General features: G+C 34.7%; 2 protein-coding genes across 6 annotated transcripts; one reads left to right on the top strand and one right to left on the bottom strand.

The window, feature by feature from the left end:
• The first annotated feature begins 3350 nt into the window (after nucleotides 1-3350).
• rnpc3 (RNA-binding region (RNP1, RRM) containing 3) lies at nucleotides 3351-17184 on the top strand. 5 transcript variants are annotated; one of them, XM_026201416.1, is made up of 17 exons: nucleotides 3351-3396; nucleotides 4405-4564; nucleotides 4663-4710; nucleotides 4800-4909; nucleotides 6582-6671; nucleotides 8802-8913; nucleotides 9543-9611; nucleotides 9824-9966; nucleotides 11389-11514; nucleotides 11650-11804; nucleotides 13582-13749; nucleotides 14102-14196; nucleotides 15425-15483; nucleotides 15655-15787; nucleotides 15946-16018; nucleotides 16457-16503; nucleotides 16700-17184. In XM_026201416.1, exons 2-15 carry the CDS (start codon nucleotides 4409-4411, stop codon nucleotides 16012-16014), a joined length of 1533 nt encoding a protein of 510 aa, XP_026057201.1. In that variant the 5' UTR covers nucleotides 3351-3396; nucleotides 4405-4408; the 3' UTR covers nucleotides 16015-16018; nucleotides 16457-16503; nucleotides 16700-17184. The 5 variants fall into 5 exon arrangements, with proteins under 5 accessions (XP_026057201.1, XP_026057205.1, XP_026057202.1 ...); XM_026201417.1 differs by lacking the exons at nucleotides 3351-3396; nucleotides 16700-17184 and having other exon boundaries at nucleotides 4409-4564; nucleotides 16457-16580; XM_026201419.1 differs by lacking the exons at nucleotides 3351-3396; nucleotides 16457-16503; nucleotides 16700-17184 and adding an exon at nucleotides 16204-16434 and having other exon boundaries at nucleotides 4409-4564.
• Nucleotides 17185-17329: 145 nt separating this feature from the next.
• On the bottom strand, nucleotides 17330-19467 carry LOC113042512 (pancreatic alpha-amylase-like). The gene is made up of 2 exons (XM_026201422.1): nucleotides 19367-19467; nucleotides 17330-18178 (listed from the first exon to the last, which is right to left on the bottom strand). Exons 1-2 carry the CDS (start codon nucleotides 19409-19411, stop codon nucleotides 17975-17977), a joined length of 249 nt encoding a protein of 82 aa, XP_026057207.1. The 5' UTR covers nucleotides 19412-19467; the 3' UTR covers nucleotides 17330-17974.
• Nucleotides 19468-20053: the final 586 nt, after the last annotated feature.

Genomic DNA, 20053 nt, shown 5'->3' with positions numbered 1-20053 from the left:
TTCTGATGAAATCTTTCCTTTCACTTTTAGAGATAGGAAGACAGCAAAGGGAAGCAGTGGTATCAACCTCGTTGTCAGTGTGATTTAAAGTGTAAGCAGTTTGCTAACTTTAATCACACACTCGATCTACAATACCATTCCAGTACTTTTTACTTCAGTTAAATCCAAATAAGTTACATCACACTTGAACTATGATTTAAACTTGCTATTGATCAAAATAAGTTATTTTTACGGGAAGAGACATTGTCATTATAGAGAGAATTCAATTAGACAAAAAACGCTTGCAAGTACAAGATGAGTCACAAGTATTTTTCATTTCCCCCAGAAAGACAATTGTGAATTGTAGATGCTACTAATGCCACAAAACTCCAAATTCTGTTCAAAACAAGACCACATTTATTGACTCACTTCTTTAAGAGTGTTTACGCTACTGTGCAGAATATAAAAAAATTATAAGCATCTTAAAATAACTGTAAAAAAAATAAATAAAAAATAAGATGTGTTGTTTTTGCTTCCCTTTTATGTTTTATGAGACAAAAATGTCTTTGCTAGGAATTTATGAAAATGGGAAAAGCACACATCCATTCCCAAATAGATTAAACAGGAAATTTGGGATTGTTTATCTGTTTATTTACTTTCCTTTCGACATAAAACTGTCTGTGTCTGTTTCTGAACATTTGGGATTAAGAATTCTTTGCCTACAGCACGGACAACAGGCTTGTTTTAGAGCTGTCCTATAAATTACAGCTCGAGGAATGTGGTGTCTCTGCTTGTGTTGATCCAGAAAGCACTTTTACTGCAGACAAGCCTGTTACACTGATCTCTAGCCCCCCATCCTTACCCAAATTAATGTTTGTTACTGGCAAACAACTCAGACTGGCTTTACTGTCCCAAGCCACAGTGCAGTGTGTCTGTTTGTAGAGCTCAACCCTGGATGCTTAAACACGGAAGCTCACTAATAAACATTTTCCTGATTTCAATGTTCATCATATTTCAGGTACAGAGTTCAGAGTTGGCTTTTAACCCTTTTAAGGTCTTCATTTGTTAATTGGTTTGTTTTAATACGGTTATCTCAAATTTAGCTCATTATAAAAATTTATATTCAACTAAAATTAACTACTGTGGATTTTTGTCCATTAACCTCTGCAGCTGCTAATGTAGTAGTAGCAATCAACGTTATTAGATTATAATTTATTTTATACTAAAAAAAAATTTAAATAAAAAAAAAATAATTATATTAAACAAACAAATGAACAAATTAAGTAAATACATAAAAACTACACAGTTTACCTGCAAAAATGAACCCGTAAAAGAGCAGGACAAAGCTACAGATATACCAAAAAAACAATTAAATAAATAAAAATATAAAAATAAACAAACAAACAAGACAGAAATTAACGTGTATCAAATCCATTTAAATAAGCAGCCAAAAATATAGTGTTAATATAAAATAATTTATATATATATATATATATATATATATATATATATATATATATATATATATATATATATATATATATATATATATATATATATATTTATGTAAAGAAAAAGAGATACTGCAGAGTTTAACTACAAAATTTAATTTGTAACTACACAGAATTTATATAAGCTGATAGTATAATATAATATAATATAATATAATATAATATAATATAATATAATATAATATAATATAATATAATATAATATACATTTTTAAAACAGCAGGACTATTTAAATAATCTGCCAAAAAAATAAAAACAAACAAAAAACAACAACAACAAAGCCCACAGTAATATAGTAATATAATTTAGTAGTAAAATGGTGAAGTGTTCAATACATATTTTAATTGCTATATATATATATATATATATATATATATATATATATATATATATATATTTTTTTTTTTTTTTTTTTTTTTTTTTCATGAAGCAAATTATATGAACTTCAGTCTCAATCATCAGACAATGACCGACATGCTTAGAGAGTTCACAGTACTGTCTGACCATGAGTAGTCAGCATGAAAGCTGATTTGTGCTTCACAAGGCAATGCTGATGGAGCACAGGACTTTCTGTTCTGACATGTTTCTGTCACTTGTGGGCCAGCTGACAGGGTGGTCAGAAGCAGGCAACCCCCTTTCCTGCTCTCTCCAGGCTCGGACTGTTCAGTCAGGGATTAGATACCTTCCGCTCCTCCCTTCACCTGTGAAATTTCAGAGCCAGCCAGGCTGAAAGGGGGCATTGTTCCCCCCTGTCAGGAATGCCCATGTTGTCTGCAATGAAAAAACTTCATTTGCACTGGAATCTGGAGGCTGTCTGACAATAGTGAAGACAATCTCCAAGTTAAGTTGGCCCATTAACCGGGCTCAGTCTCTGTGATTGTTCCCCGAGTATGAAAGTGAACTCATAAAGGCTGTCATCGGGTTTGAAATTATGTTCTAATGAAGTTATTTTTCATAACTCATAAACATCAAAGCTAATAGACAATATTCCATGGATTGAAATGCAGCAAATAATTTGTGTTTGTGAAGCACAATGGGGACAATCAATCCAGATCTGCAACCACTGTCCGCACTTAGCAAACATTAGCTGTTGCTAGCACATTGGATATGCATTTTTGAAAATGTGAAACAGGGGTGTCATGGAAAGAAATCCTGAATAGGTGGGACTCAGGACACTGAGGGGCAGTGTGGTAAAACTGTGAAGGAGGAAGGGAGGCCATAATTTGGCTTGGTCATATGCCAGCCGTACACACATTTGTCTGATCTCCACATACTACGAGCAATACAGAGAAGAACCAATAAAGTCAAGACCTTAACACTTAGAAAGGTCAGCACACTGACACAAATACACTTTCATCAAGTTTAACCATATAACTTGGTTAACTACATTACTTTAAGAAAGAAAATGGGAATAAATAAATAATACATGGCAACATTTTATATGTATCATTATATTATTAATCAGTATAGCTGTAATTATTACTACTATAATTATTTACTATTTACTATTATTTACTACTACTTTTTAAATAGTAAATTTATTTATTTTTGATGTACTACCATCTTTAGAAAATTATATATATATAAAAAAAGAAAACAGCTCATATAACCCGAGGTCGATGAACACTTGTTTAAAGTTAAAAGACTCTTACTGGCTAAATAAAAAAAAAAAAAAAAAAAAAAATGCTGTCTAAAATACTGATCATTATTATTTTTGTGAACAACTGTGCCATCTCCTGGCCGGAAAAAAAAATGTTTTCTGAATTTGGACCGTTTGTGATTGATGTGCATTGCGCACCAAACAGTGACGTGACTGACCCACATTCAACCAATCAGGTATCAGAGTTCCTTGACCTCTTTAGCCACGCCCACAAACCTTGTGCGGAAGAGCGTGAATTTGAACCGGGTACGTGCGTCTCACATCTCTCATAAACATTTACATGTCTCTGTTTTTTTTCCTTAATACTGTGGTCTACATTTATTTACTAGCACAATGTTTTACTCTTCGTTGTTTTATTTTAACTTTAAGCTCCTTATTTTAACACTCGAGTTTTGTTGTGAGCTGTTGAAGCTAACGATTTGTGAGGTTCGCTTCAGAACAAAACCTCTAAACTTTCAAGTGCATTTGCTTATTTTTAACTTGTTTACTTACTAACACAGTTTTAAGCCTGATACTCCTTAAATGCAAACCCGAAGTGTCTTTATGTGTTATATAAGGGCTGATATTTGCTATAAGTCCTTTTTAGTCTGAACAGATAACGTTACTGTGTTTCTAGAATTCATTCCCCTGAGCAGCACTAGATGCTTGAATTCAGTTCCGGACAGATGCGCAGGAGTTTTAATTAATAACATCATGAAGCGTTATACTCTATTATATCACGACATAAAATGACTAGAATACGTTAACCCTTGCAGTTTGTTATTTTTTTTTATACAACAAAAAAGTATTCATATTTAATAATGAGTGTAATAACTACTTGAAAAACTACTGTTGAATTCCGTCGTGTTATCGACAAGTTCTCATTGATGCAGAAACAAATCAATACTTTTATCACTGTAATGCAAAATAATAATTTATTAAAAATTATAAATTGTACATCGTAATGGTAAGATATTATCCAATTTTACATTATTTTGAAATTGGGAACATATACAATTGTTTGTTAAATTTATTATGCACATTACTGCATTTGTATTGACATTAAAACATTAATTTGGTGTGCAATGTAAAGGAAAGCTGTGGACAAGAAATCAGAATGAAAGTTTACCTTGTAAATTTTATTTAATAATGCAGCAAGTCACTAAATTAGAGTACACACCGGCTTTTTTAACCTCTGCTCATCTTAAGGTTTCACATGTTATTTGATGAGAATAGAATAGATGAGTTACTGATCGAATTGTTTGTCTTTTTTAGAATCATGGCAGAGACAGACGAGGCTGATGTTCAAACGAAGAAAAGCAAAACCCTCATCGTACGACATCTGCCCAGAGAACTCACCAGAGATGAAAAAGAGGATCTCCTGAAATATTTTGGTGCCTCGTCTGTCAGAGTGCTGTCAGAGAAAGGACCGCTAGTAAGTTGCGAGATTTTTGAGTATGGAAGCTGCAAATTGCTATGGGTAAATGATGGAGCGAATAAATGCAGCTGACCTAATTGTGTTGTCATTTGCAGAAACATATGGCATTTGCAACCTTTAGCAGTGAGACCTCAGCCTCTAAGGTAAAACTAAAATACCCATGCTGCTCTTGTGGTTTAAGAGTTGGTTTCGACATATGCTAGTAAACACAATTGTTTCTTTCCACCCACAGGCATTGAACAGACTTCATCAGCTGAGAATCCTTGGTCACACACTAGTGGTTGAGTTTGCGAAAGATCAAGACCATGTCACTGTTTTGAAAGACCCACCAGTGTCTAAGAGGTAAATGGAGAAAAAATCTATAATAATGCCCCCCCACAAATGAGCAGTCTAGATGTGTTTCTGTCGACAAACTGTCTATTTTTATATTTTATCAGAACCATGTTTAAGAGTGTTTCTTCAATTATGTGCACATGTTACAGTGATTGATGTAATATATTTCATTTTGTTATGTGATATTCACATTAAACTGTCTTGGATTTGTATTTATTTACTAATTAGCTTATTATTATTTTTTTTATTGTAAAACATTGTTTACAAAAATATATGTAAGTTTAGTCATGACAAAGTAAATTTGCTGCTGATAAAATTATATTAAAAGTTAGGTTACTTTTATTCCATGGTGGCAAGATTGTCAGTTTACTTGAGATAAAATATGAGACATGTGATATGTAATGAAAAACAGGCAATCTAGGGTAGAATCAATTGTCACTCAGAATTGCTAGTCATTTTTTCAATTAATTACAAAAACTGTAAGAAACAAACAAAAAAAAGTGCTCCAGGAGTCTTGGATTTATTTACAGCTTTGAACAGTATAATAAAGCTTTAATTTTGTAAAATTATGCAAAATAGTGTGAAAATATTGTTTTAAATTGTGTATCTGGGGATGTATTAAATACTAGCTATGAAATTAGATTTAGACAGAGTAGCTGTTTTATTCCAAAAGGTTAAAAACATAGTTTCCAACACACAATTAAATTAAACAGTACATCATTTGAGATAAGGTGAAGATTAGGTACCACTTTCTATGAAGCCCGTATTTATAATACATGATAAGGGTATTCTTAAGGCATTATAAAGAATGCAAATGCAAAATGCATTATAGAAAAACCTAATAAAATGTTGTATTGTCTCATGAATATTCATAAAAACAGTTTTAATATAATATTTACTTACTGAATGTGTAATATGACACATTTGCTTTGAACTGTTTTTATTGTAATATCAGTTTGATTATTTTGATGGTATCCCTTTAGACAGCTGTTGATAAGTAACTCTGCAACTACATATCAACTAGCCACTAGTCATTAGAGTATTAGTATGTCTGCTACTGTAAATATATGCTAACACTTTATTTTAATGGTACATCAACAGATAAACTGAAATGAGAGTCTTTGCAAGTACATAAGCTTATTCTACCATACTAGATTCTACCATTCTCGACCTTACTAATAACTAATACTCTAATGAGAGTTAGTTGGCATTCAGTTGCAAAGTTGCTTACAGTCGATTGATTAAGGGGACCATCAAAATAAAATATAACCCTATAAAACATTGCATTGTTTGTCAGTTGGAGTATTAAGCTCACATCAATGAATTAACATTAGCTCCACAGGAAACATTCAAATAACACTCAACATCTAACCACTCTCAAGCTGTAGTAAGATACTGTGCATCAGATCTTAAATAATGTCAAGATATGATACAGTCCATTATGCTGTACATGAAGTAGATTTAATATGGTGTTCATTGTGTGTTACAAATAATCATACTCTTAAACTTATAACCACAAATACGTAAGTGTTATGATGTATTATAATTGTTGTTATGATTATTCATGAGTTCATATAACATATTATAAGGTTCTTTATAATGTATTATGCATTCATTATAATCCCTTTAAGAGAGTTACTAGGGCTCTTCTAAGTATTAACCGTCTTTCCTTCTGTTTCAGTGGTGTTGGTGCTCAGTCTGAGAAGGGGAAGAAAGAAAAACAACAAAACAATGTTCCTCTGGTGGACAACAGCATTGCTCCCAGTCTGGGGTAGGTGTGCACACGCATCTGTGTTTTTGATCAGCACATTGACTTCCTCTGCATGCGCCATCTCGCTGTGTCACTGTGCTTTATGATGTCACTGGAGATTTGCTCTCGGTTGACATTCCTCACCTGGTGTCAGTAGTCCAGGTCCTGGTAACCCTAGGAAGTGCCCACAGCGAACAGAGAAAAATGGAGAGAGGAAGGAAGTTGACGAGTTGCTGTCACCATCCGTCTCATGTCCAATTACAGGCCCATGTCTCAAGAGTGTCTGTTCTGCGGTGACAGCCCGTCTGCTCTTGCCATGTGGTGGCACCAGGTGGCCTTTGATAAAGAGACCGTGGGCTAAGATATAATTTTGCACGAGGAGCCCGCACCTCACCTTCACTTAACGAGCGGAGCTGTGACAGATTTTTATTTATTTAATTCCGCTAGAGCTGCTCGTGCACAGAGCGGGGTCGCCTGATAAGCATGTTTTTCAGTGGTGTGATGCTCCGAATGAGGTTCAGACCATTTCGATGACAGAATACGCAATCAAATTCAACTTGAAAGAGTCTCTTGACATTCAAAGCGTTTGGTTTGCAAGAGTAGTCCATGCAACATAAGAAGCATAAAATGCATAAGCTGGATCGTGAAGTAGGGAGTTTTGGGTAGCATGTACCTTTTAAATAGCCATATTTATATATGTGTGTGTGTGTGTGTGTGTATATGTGTGTGTATATGTGTATGTATATATATATATATATATATATATATATATATATATATATATATTTGTGTTTATAAAAAAGTGTGTGTCTGTGTATATATATATATATATATAAATATATGTGTACATTTAAGCCAGGTAATCCTTAAATGCAAACCCAAAGTGTCTTTATGTGTTATATAAGGGCTGATATTTGCTATAAGTCCTTTTTAGTCTGAACAAATATACAGCTTTTCTGTTTGGATGCTTTAATGTTTAAATCGACAAGCGGTAAGGCGTAAAAGCATGTGAAAAAGATAAGCTTTCGTGACGATGCACAGCAGTGGCCCATCAACTGTCCTGAGCATCTTTTTAGGCTGGCTTCAGCTAGTCGGTTATATAAAATATCAAGATGAAAGTCATCATAGCTTGCTTAGTGTAGACCCAGCTCCCAACCCAACTTTGAGAATAGATTAATGGCGATTATTTTTTTTATCGCCTGATAAGAGTCTTGCGTTAACGCAGCATGTTAACGCCGATAACGGCCCACCACTAATATATATATATATATATATATATATATATATATATATATATATATATATATATATATATATATTTTTTTTTTTTTTTTTTTACTTTATATTTTAGATAAATTAATGTACTTTTATAACTAATGAGAGACACTTAAAGTCTCATTGGTATTTTATAATTATTATTAAATGAGTTATTCATTAAATTAGTTTAATATTTTAACAATTATTATTAAAATTATTATTAAAATCTTCCTTAAGTATGTCTTACTGTTGTCATACTAGCAAAGCCTCACTTAACTAGTCTATTGATGCCTTTATGAAACTTTATGAAATATTAAAAGCACATTGTTGTTTAATTTGATATAACCAGCAAAAAACATTTTGAGTATTTTATATATTACATGCCCTAAATAAATGACTATAGTGATAACCAGTGTTGAGGAGTTAATAATAAGTGACATTGCTACTAACCAATAGTTTTTCAAGTAGCAAGTAATATAAACAACTAACTTAGTAGTTTTCTCTTTTTGGAAATTTTCTGTATTTAAAAATTTTCATGTATAACTAGTTAAATTGTCTGTTTTATTAACTGTGTGTATATTTATGCATTGCAGTTTTGTTCAAGTTATATATTGCTTTTTTATTTTTATAATTAAAAATACTAAAAGATATAATGTTAGCTACTTTTTGTGGTGTAGAGTGAACTACTCAAGAAGAGTAGCTGCTCTCCCGTTCCCAAACGCTGACGTGTTTTGCATTTATGAAACACAGCCAAATGTTTGTACCTCGGTCTTATATTTATGCTTCACCATTATGTGCATGCATTTTGTCACGGGTAGCATTTCTGGAAATGTTTCCCTGTCTCCTCTCCGAGGCTAACGACTGGCAATATTTCATTTTTCTTTCCTCCCGCAGGTTGAAATTTCAGACAAATCCAACGCTGAAATATTTATACCCTCCTCCTTCAAGTGGAATTTTGACAAACATTACACACACTCTTCTGAGCGTGCCCAAGTTCTACGTTCAAGTGAGTAGAGGCTACAAAGATTTTTTTTTTTCCCCTTATCTTTTTTTTGTTGTTTTATTTATCAGTTCGTGTTGTGAATGTGTAACCACGCACATCTGTAGGCTTACCTCTTGCGTATCAGTATCTGTCTCCTATTTTCCAGTTTTTAGTTCAAATCAGGAAAAAAAAAATAATAATAATAAATGTTCAAATGTTTCTCAGACTGGCACTAATGTGTTATTTTTTTTCCAAATCAAGTCCAGTCTCTAAAACATCAAACCACAATATTTGCATGGAATTATTCTGACGGTATTAATATCGTGCTCATGTGGGAGGGATGAGTGATATATTTAACATTTTCCCCTTAAGCTACACCGCAACATATTGTATAACCAGGGAGATGTTATAATTTCCCAAGCTGCCTTTTGGTGGCGCTAGATTTCTGAGAAACAGGCTGGCGCTTTAAACACATTAAATCTGTTGCTCAGAGCTTCCTTTCAGAGCCTAAATATGTTCCCCACACAGCAATCTGGGTTACATATGGAGCCAGGGTCACGATTAATGTTTGTGTCCAAGAAATACTCAGTACCAGGTGTTTGGAAACAACACACACACTCTTTTCTTCATCAGGTGAACATGTTCTTCCACAGGTTCTTCACCTGATGAATAAGATGAACCTTCCCTGCCCGTTTGGACCAATGACGGCTCCTCCGCCAATGGTGAGTTGGTATTATGCTCTTTTGCACTGTTTATCTTAACTCAAACAATCAGGGCAACATGATGACGAATGTATAATATGAGTCACATCTTGGCGCATCGCTTGAATTCATCCCTGATGCTTTGCTTTCTGCTGAAACACCCATCAATATAAGTGCTCTGCTAATACTGAGGAGCTTGAGAGGTTGTAACCCACTCATCCGCACCGTTTCAGTTTGAGATGCCTCCAGGCCCACTGCCGCCCATGCCCCCACCCTTCCCCCCAGAGAACCCTCCTCTCCCGGAGCACGAGGAGGGGGCGTCCGGCAATGAAGAAGAATCTGAGTACGAAAGTGGAGATGAGGAGGACAAGGAGAGGTAGCTGGTTTTCCACCTTTCTGCTTTGTCTACAAACTGTTGAAGTAGTTTGACGTTGTTGGGTAACTATTATTAGGCAGTGTGCGCAAGCAAGTTGTTGTGTTTACAACTGTTTTAAAAACAGGTATAATAATAAGAAATGGTTCTTGAGCATCAAATCAGCAAATAAGATTGATTTCTGAAGGATAATGTGACAGTGAAGACTGAAAAATCATCTTTTCATCACAGGATATGATTAAATATATTTAAAAATAAATCAGGTATTTATAAATGTAATAATTTTCACATTATCACTGGTTTTATGTATTTCTATCAAATAAATGCAGCCTTGGTGGGCATACGAATTTACCAACCCTAAAAAATTTTTTAGGGTAGTATAACTATCCCATTACAAAATGTATAACTTAACCATTGACATATTTTTAAACCCCAAACAGTGAGAATTTTTTAATGAATGTATAGTACAGCCGATAATTTTCCATATTATGACGAATAACCATTACCCTATTTTCCGGACTATAAGTCACACTTTTTTTCATAGTTTGGCTGGTCCTGCGACTTATAGTCAGGTGCGACTTATTTATAAAAATTAATTTGACATGAACAAAGAGAAATGAACCAAGAGAAATGAACCAAGAGAAAACATTACCGTCTCCAGCTGCGAGAGGGCGCTCTATGCTGCTCAGTGCTCCTGTATCCTACACTGAAGACATAGAGCGCCCTCTCGCGGCTGTAGACGGTAATGTTTTCTCTTGGTTTTTGGTTCTAAATAAATGCAACTTATAGTCCAGTGCGACTTATATATGTTTTTTTCCTCATCATGACGTATTTTTGGATTGATGCGACTTATACTCAGGTGCGACTTATAGTCCGAAAAATACGGTTAATAGTCAATTAAAAAGTAGCCTTAAATGCTTGTGAGTTTAAGTATCACGACATTATAAAATATTGTTAAAGATTACATTTAACAGTGTTCTTAAATTATTAGTGTTCTTAAAAAAGTATGATCATTTTATACGAAGTGGTTGTTAGACAATTATGTAATCTGTATGTAAAATATAAGAGAAATGAGCATAGGCTATTATAGGATCTCTAATATGAACCAACACTGATGAATAAATACATTTTCTCACTCTATAGGGACCTTTCTCATTCAGATAGATTATTATTACCCATTTTTGTGTCTGCCACTTGCCTAAATCGTAAATGCATTCTCTGGTCCAATATCTAAAAATAACTGGTAGTATTTTTGACTATGTATCACCAGCATTGGCACGTTTTCTCATTGACAGATTGTCAGCCTCCGGAATGGCAGGAGCTGAAAGCTGCAAAGTGTTCAGTTTGTTTGTTTTGTTGCCGTGTTTTGCCTTGTGTTCAAAAGCCATAATAGCTTCTCACTTCTTCTCTCTGCGTTCCACAAAGGATGATCAGACTGATGGGCCTCGTTAACCAGTCATGCAAAAGACCGTTGAGAACAAAGACTTCTTCCAAGAGAAAGAAACCCAAACTAAAAGACCTCCTGTTTATTCCCAAACCAGATTCCCACGGGTAAACTCTCAGCTGCATTTCACCCAACCAGAAGCTTCTTTATCATTAATTAAGTAAAACAAAACTGCATCTTTTAGTTTCAAAAGACCACCGTCAGCAGTACATAAAAAGATAGCTCAGTGTTGTATCTTTCAGCCCCTCAGGCCCAGCCCTGCAGCCATCAGACGTGTTCGAGCAACCTCAGACGCTTGGACAGAAAAAGATTGAGTTCCATATATCGGCTGAGGTGTCCACCATCCTCGAGGGTCCCAGACAGAATCAGGAACCACAATTCACAGATGCGAGCGAAGGTAAGGCTTCACGTCCCCTGCCACTCCTTCCACATCATCCATTTATCTGTCCGCCTGCATCTCCGAAAGCGCCCCGGGTTCAGCCATCCATCCTGAGCGGACCTGCTCAATTAACACAGCAATTAGCCCTGAGAATAGTGACTCAGCTGGAGAGAAGATTTAATGTATCGGGCTGTCAGCCGAGCTGCTCTCGCCATGAGGCGTTGAGACCCTCCCCTGCGTCAGGATAACCATGAAACTTTATTTGGGAATCAGGAATGACGGAATGAGCAAACTAAAACAAACACACACAAAACTTTTCGGTGCACTGTTAAAAATGTCAAATTGAAAAAGAACGGATGTGTTTGCCAGATATTTACCATAAAAAAATACAGTAGCGACATTTTAGGTTTTACTGATTTAAATTACATTTATAGTGAAAACCTGTAGAAATTGATATGATGTTAATATACCAATCTACAATCTGCTCACAAATCATCACAAGTGGCTGAGGTCAATGCATAATCATAATTTAATATGATTTTGCCTTACGAAGAAGAAACAGTGATTTTAATGAAAAAGCATCAAATGTATAATTTTACTCTTATACATTCTGGGAATGCCAATTTACCGTTTTTCAGGGTAAATTGTAAGAAGACTTTGTTTTCATTTCCAAAAACTCGCAATTAATCGCATCCAAAATAAAAGTATGTGTTTACATAATGTATTTATATTTATGTATAAGTAATGTATATGTTTAAGAAATATATGCAGTGTTTTTAAAGTAAACACACAAATGTATATATTTTAAAAATAAATGTGATCTTCACATGTATATGTGTGTGTGTATATATATATGTGTGTGTGTACACACTTTTATTTTGGATGTGATTAATCGCGATTGATCAATTTGATAGCCCTACTTTTTAAAGTAAGGGAACTTGCTGTTAGCCAATTAACAAGCTTTTACCAATACAATTAAAATAATTCTTTACAGCGTGTAGGCATGTCAAAGCTATTATTTAACATAGAAAAAAAAAAGTCCTCGTCAAATTAAGATCCACAGTCTTTTGTTTACCTCATCTTCCTGTTTGTTGACCTAAGACCTAGATGGCAAACCTTTCAAAGTCAAAGACAAACAGCTTTCCTAACCTGTTTACAAAAGAAACGAGCACAGGGACGGTAGTTATTTCGCATTGACTGATAATAAACAATGTTTAAATGACGAGAAACGTCAAAGGAATCCACCTCTCTGAGGGAAACTTATCAGCACTTCTTGCTCTAGTACACATTAGGCACTAGATCTGTCAGACAAGTTTCCAGAGGATTTGTGTAGCCTCGCTGATTCCCGTAATTCCTCATATGCGTTTGCTTACGGCTTACTGCCAACTGCCAGGTGACATCTCCAACTGTGCTATGAAAGAACCTGAAAGAAAACCCCACGGAGCGTGACCCCACGCAAACACACCAGTGTCACCCTCAGAGATTAATACACTCGCCTGTTTCTTTTTCCTCTAGCATGGATTTTCCGTTCAAGCTGTTTTTACGTGCCTTTTGTTATTGATTACAGGAATCGTTTCGTGCACGACAAAAAAAAAAAAAAGGCATTTTTGTTTTCAGTTTGTTTTGAATAGTCATGGCTTGTCATTTTGATGCGTGTTCACACAAGACTTCAGTGCCGCTGTTTACTTGTCATTGTTGAAATTTGCAACAGGCCGCCTGTCTCCGACAGATTGAAATTGAGCACCGTGACAGTTCAAAGCACGCTCTAATTATGTTTATGAAAACGTATTCCTAGACACGGCAGAGTTGGAGGTTTCCGTTCAGGACACTGCAGAAGGGTTTGGGAAAATCTACCCAAGCGCTCAGGTCCCCAGACTCGAGGAAGAGAGGGAGGAAGATGAGGACATCCCCACGGAGTTCATCTCTAGGAGAGAGCTAGAGAGAGGGAGACTCTCCAGAGACGGTGAAACACTCTCTGTGCACACATACACTCTTGTTCTTTGTAGTACACTGAACATCAAATAGAATTGAGAAGCTCTGGCAGAGAATTTGCCTTGGAGTGTTTGCAAGAAACATGCAGCCGATCTTTAAAGAGGAAATTAATATTTGATATGGAGCACACCAGGCTGTTGTCATATGACTGTTTGCATGTTTCAGATGTTTGCATGTGATTGCTTAATGTATTTATTTTATGTCAGTCAGTCATTCCTAAACGTATTTTTGAAAGCTTTATCTCTCAGATTTACTATTCAAATGATTGTGTGCATCTGCTGTATTAATATATGTTTTTTTTTAACTGAGTCTTACTTTTACAGAGATGAAAAAAATGTCTGTGTTTAAAAATTATGAACCTGGAGAGCCAACCTGCAGACTTTATGTTAAAAATGTTGCAAGGCAAGTTGAGGAAAAAGTAAGTGTCTGCTCAGTATTATTTATTTATTAAATGGATACATTTGACTAGACAGTTATTGTATAACTAGTACGTGTCTGCTAGATAGTTAAATATTAAAACTAATTATCATTAAGACTAAATATTATTTATTTATTTGTACATTTATTTATTCATTCATTTATTCAATGGATGAATTAGAACAGAAAATTACTGTTTAACTTGATAATAACTTTTTTGTCTTGCATTGATATTTTCTTTATTTTAATATAATTGAATGAGTTGGACAGAACAATTATTGGATAACAGAATTTATGGATAATTATTGTTTTTGAAAAAAAAGTTAAATACATAATTTATTTTTTTAATTAATTTATATTTTATGATTAAGACCTTTGAATATCTGGATAATTTATGGATTAAATTACTTTTTTTGGAAACAGTATATCATTTTGATATTGTATTTATTGATTTTAATCATCGAATATTTTGATATAATATTTTGAATAAGTTGATTTATTTATTTATGAATTCATATTAAAGTATATATATATATATATATATATATATATATATATATATATATATATATGTATGTATATATATATATATATATATATATATATATATATATATATATATATATATATATATATATGTATGTATGTATATATTTTTTGTTTGTTTATTAATTGTTATTCATTTTTTAATTAATAATAATAATTTATAATTTATTGTTATTATTGCTATATGTTTTATACATTTATTTTATTGGACTGGCCCATTTTTATGATTCAGATTTTTTGATAACTGGATAATATATAATGTTTTTATTTATTATAATTTGTTTTAAACATGTTTTATATGTTTATTTTCTTGGACTGGACCATTTTTATGATTAAGACCTTTTGATAACTGGATAATGTATTATAATTTATGACTGGATAATTTATAATGATTTTTATAAACATATGTTTTATACATTTATTTTCTTGGACTGACCAATTTTTGGATAACCAGATAATTTATTAATGCATCAATAAATAATAACCAGTTTTGTTAATTGGCCAAGTGGGCATGAAATAATTTCAAGCTGGGGAAATATCAGCCTTTATCACTAGGTACTCTACATATATCAGATTCTTAAGATTGTATAACATTTGCTTAAGTGTGTGGTCTAGAACAGCCTGAGAGCTCTCAATTCCCACTTTATTACCAGCTACATAACCCAGCTCAATCTTTTCTGTAGGATCTGAAGTTCATCTACGGCCGGTATATCGACATCTCCTCAGAGGAGGAGAGAAACATGTAAGCACCACTGTCTCACGCCTCAGGCCATTGTCTGGGGCCTCAACTCCGCAAATCACAATCAAAGCCAATGAAAAGAAAACACCTCTCCTATTTTTCTCAGGAGTGGTGAATAAAGGTGAGTTCTTCAGGAACATGAGCTGATGTATAAAGTGTGTTTGTTCCCGTCAGGTTTGATATTGTTTTGATGAAAGAGGGGAGGATGAAAGGTCAGGCCTTCATCGGGCTCCCCAGCGAGAGAAGCGCAGAGAAGGCCTTAAAGGAAACCAATGGATATGTTCTCAGCGACAAACCTCTTGTGGTGGTATCCTTTGTTTTTCAGTCGTTTTGGCATTACATTTCTGACAGAATGTTTTGTCCTTCTTTCTCCAACAAAAACAGTGTTTTTGCTTGCTATACCTAGGATTTATTCCTACAAATGTTTTACTGTCAAACGAAATCAAGCCTTAACTTAATCTCCAGCAATTTGCCCGATCTGCAAAACCTAAACCGGAATCTGCTGACCCAAAGAAAGGAGGGAAAAAACACTGAACTGGTGGGTTAAAAGGCCAATTTTTGTATTTATGTATATATTTTTTTAGAACTGTCTGTTGAAGTGGGTGGGTGACCAATGTACTGATCATTTTTCTTTATAAATTATTATAACTGGTTTGGATAGCCTCTTGATCTTGAAGCTTGAAGATTGATTTTGATTTGATTTTTGATTTTTTTTGTGTCCAGATACATTTTAACCCAACATTTCTATTTGTTTAAGATGATGTTGATGTACAATCATGAGCCTACAGGAGCTCCATCTTACTTCATATCCTTTAAAATATCCTTTAAAAGAGTTCTTAAATTGCTTGCTTTGGTAAAAAAAAATATATAAAAAAAATATATATATCTAATTCTTCCAAATGTCAAGCAATGTTTTTTTATGTTACATTACACATAAAGCTTGTTATTAATATTTTTCCCTCCAATTTTATTGCAGAAGGCTGCTGTTGAGCTCTGTTGGACAGGAGTTCATCATTGATTGATGTAATCATTTTTTATTATTATTATATTTGATTTTGTTGATATGTCTTGCAATGCAAAAAAATAAAAGGTAAATAATACTTTTATCTGGATCTTCATTGAAACTGAAGCTGATTTCAAGACGCTCTCATAACAATATTGTTTATATATATATTCCTTTGCAATATTGTTATTAATCTGGGTTGTTTGTGTGCTCAAGGTTGCAAAAGGTTGGATCCTGATGTTTAATGGTACCAGTATTGTTCTGCACGCACAACATGTGCCTTTGATGTGAAGGAGAATAAATTTAGAAGTCGCTATCAGTCAGCCAGCTCATCTTCCAGCAGCACAGCAACAGATGGTGCTGTCAATACAGCAGAGCTCAGACAAACACAAACACTACACAAGAAAGACTGTGACCAGGGCTGGCCCGACTCGAAGATTAGCTGTTATTTGTTCACTGTACTTTAGTCTGAGATCTAAGATTCTCAAGAGGCATTGTGCCAGGTTTGATTTCAGGGACGCCAAATGCTATTGCTTTTCATGATCAGTCATGATGCTCAGTCATGATCTGTCTTGACACTGGTATTATGCATGAATGAGATTTGAGATTTTACTATGTCTTACTATCTTTTTTTGTTGTTGTTGTAAGGAAGTACTAGATCAAGTGATTAAGGGTTCAACATAAACCACACAGGTCAAAAGTTTGGAGTGATTTATTAATGGATGAAAACTTTTCACCAAGGCTGCTTTTATATACATTAAACCGTAATATTGTGAAATATTACAATTTAGAATCCATTTTAATTTTGAAGCTAATTTACTATTTTATCTGTTGATGAATGGGAAGTTCAAAGGAATCTTTAACATTTATTTGAAATAGAAAATTTTTGTGACATTATGAATGTCTTCAAATCTATTTATTTCTTCCTTGTTGAATTAAAAGCATGAATACATTTTTTACATTTCTTTCTTTATTATTCAAATAAATAAAACAATCTTGCTTACCCCAAACTTTTGAATGGTAGCAGATCATGGTTTTCAGAAAATCATTAAGCAGAAAAAACAGTTTTCAACATTGATAATGCGAACAAATTTTGGATGTGCATTAAATCAGTATATTAGAATGATTTCTTAAGGATCATGTGACACTTTATACCAGAATAATGACTGCTGATATTCCTCTTTGCCATCACAGGAATACATTAAAAAACAGTTCTTTTAAACTGTAGTGATATTCCACAATTATATTGATTTCACTTTATTTTTGATCAATTAAATTCAGCCTTGGTGAGCAAAAGGTCTTTCGAAAACATCAAGGAATCTTAATTGGTCCAAACTTTTGACCTGTTGTGTGTAGAATATTGTGGCGGGTCATACGAAGCCCATCTGATATTCAAATATTCTTGATTGGTTTGCCTAGATGAGAAAAAAAAAATCCAGTTTCCAGCTGTGTCCAATGGCATTCCCAACAAGGGCCCTTTTATCTTTGAAATTATTCCTGATAAATGTCTTGGTAATTCTCAATATTTCCACGGCGGTTGGTGCATTTGTCATCATTGAAGTCAGTGGCAGAGTATCTCACAGATGGGAACTCCTCACGGGTGGCATTGAAGTACGAGCCGCAGGTCGAGTGCCTCCTCTCCCCTACGCCCGACGCACATGTGTGATTGATGACAACGTCTGTGTAGATCTTCACCTGCAGGAGCCACATCGGTTCATTACCATGAGCCCACAGCACAACACTGCCTACCAGGACACATCAAAGGACACTGCTGTGCTTTCCTATCTACAGTGGGAACGCAATGAGGGAATCAAAGGGCTTTGGAGCTCTAATACAAGGAGAGCAGTTTTAATAAGGAAATCTGTATTTAAAGGAATATAATTCAGGACATCACTTGGGCAGGACAACTGGGACCATTATCCCATGTCCAAAGGGAGGGGGTCCACTCCCAAAAATGTGTTTTCACAAAAATGTAATTTATATTTTAACTAACATGTGTTGGTTTTTAATCTACTATTGTTAGGTGGCAAATTTTGCTACAGGACTACCCTAAGGCAGGGGGTTATTCTAGAACTAAATATAAGCTGGTCAATAGCCTATATAGTTAAACAGAATTGGCGCTTGAAGATACAGTATATCTTCATTATCGGTCCAATAAAAATAGAAATCATGTTTCTAGAATTCGTTTTACAATTCAGAAGTAGATACTACATGGTCAGGCTGAGCATTCATAACCTGTCACTGCTATAATGCCGCCTCTCATGTTAATATCATCGCATTGACTAGCTGATTACCCTGTCAATATGATATTCCCCGCCTATCAGGTTCTCTTCTTCACTATGATTGGCTAATTAGAGGGCTAACGCGAAAATACCTGCATCGTTCGCCCATAATCGGTTTCCTGGATTGGAGCACCTGGTGAAAATGGACACTTTAAAGCACATACTGCAAAATTTTAGATTCGAGTCAAAAGGAACTTGTGACAAACTTGAAATGATCCGTGAGTGAGCCATTTTTGGTGACCATTTAGCTCGACAGGTAAAATGAAAGTTGCCCCTCTAGTACGACAATATTTCTCGAACCGCGGATTTCTTGACCTTTAGACCGAAATTAAGGTGACTATTAATCATAACATTAACAGTAAATACTAGGAATGAAATTCTACAAAACATTTATATTCATCCATGTATGTTTGTATATAAAATCACCAATATCGTAAATGCATTATATTATATCACGGGGCCATTGAATGCTTGAATCCGATTGGCTGACGTTCAGTTCAGCAAACAGAAATGATTGATGAAATGCTCAAGTCTCTATAATCTAACCCTAAATCTAAGACCAACATGAGTGTTTAAAAAAAAAAAAAACATCTTGACCTACCAGTGAACTGTTTGGACCAACTGGAAACCAGCTGTCATGTTCCATGCGATAAACATAGCTACTTCCATCACAATGTAACTTTGTTTTACTCCTCACATGCAATTTTTTTTAACTTTTCCTCTGTTCAAATGTAGGTTCTTTTTGTTCTTAGGATCAGGGGTGAGAAGTGGAGATTGATGCCTTGTGACACAGCCCTGGTGTTTGTGAATAACCATGACAACCGAAGAGGTCATGGGGCAGTCGGGGCATCCGCCCACCCAGTCTAGGAGCCTAGGTAGGAGCTGTCCTGTCTGAGACTAAAGCACACTGACTGTTTCAGCAGGAGCCAAGCAGACATCGTGAAGGATGACTCTTGTCTACTCTCATGGTCTTCAAAATGTACAAAATGACTGTGGCCCATCCCTACGGAAAGGGTCACGTCAAGCTGCTGCTGGGACCGGTATGTTGTGAAAGGAAAGGTGGATTGCAGTGACGTAAAGCACTAGAGAGTCAGCGGGGTAAAATGTGACAGCTGTAGAGCTAAAAATAGCCGAAAAGTCTGGCTTAAACCTCGATGCCATTCATCCATCCATGTATCGTTCTGTCATTCTATCGATCTGTCTATTGTTCTATTGCATCATTCTATCTATCTCATATCTGTCTATTGTCTACATTTTGGAGTGTGTCCCAACAATATTTTGCTTACTG

Source organism: Carassius auratus, chromosome 24 (assembly GCF_003368295.1).
Source record: "Carassius auratus strain Wakin chromosome 24, ASM336829v1, whole genome shotgun sequence".
Taxonomy (NCBI): domain Eukaryota; kingdom Metazoa; phylum Chordata; class Actinopteri; order Cypriniformes; family Cyprinidae; genus Carassius; species Carassius auratus.
This window is presented reverse-complemented; position numbering and strand designations above follow the sequence as displayed.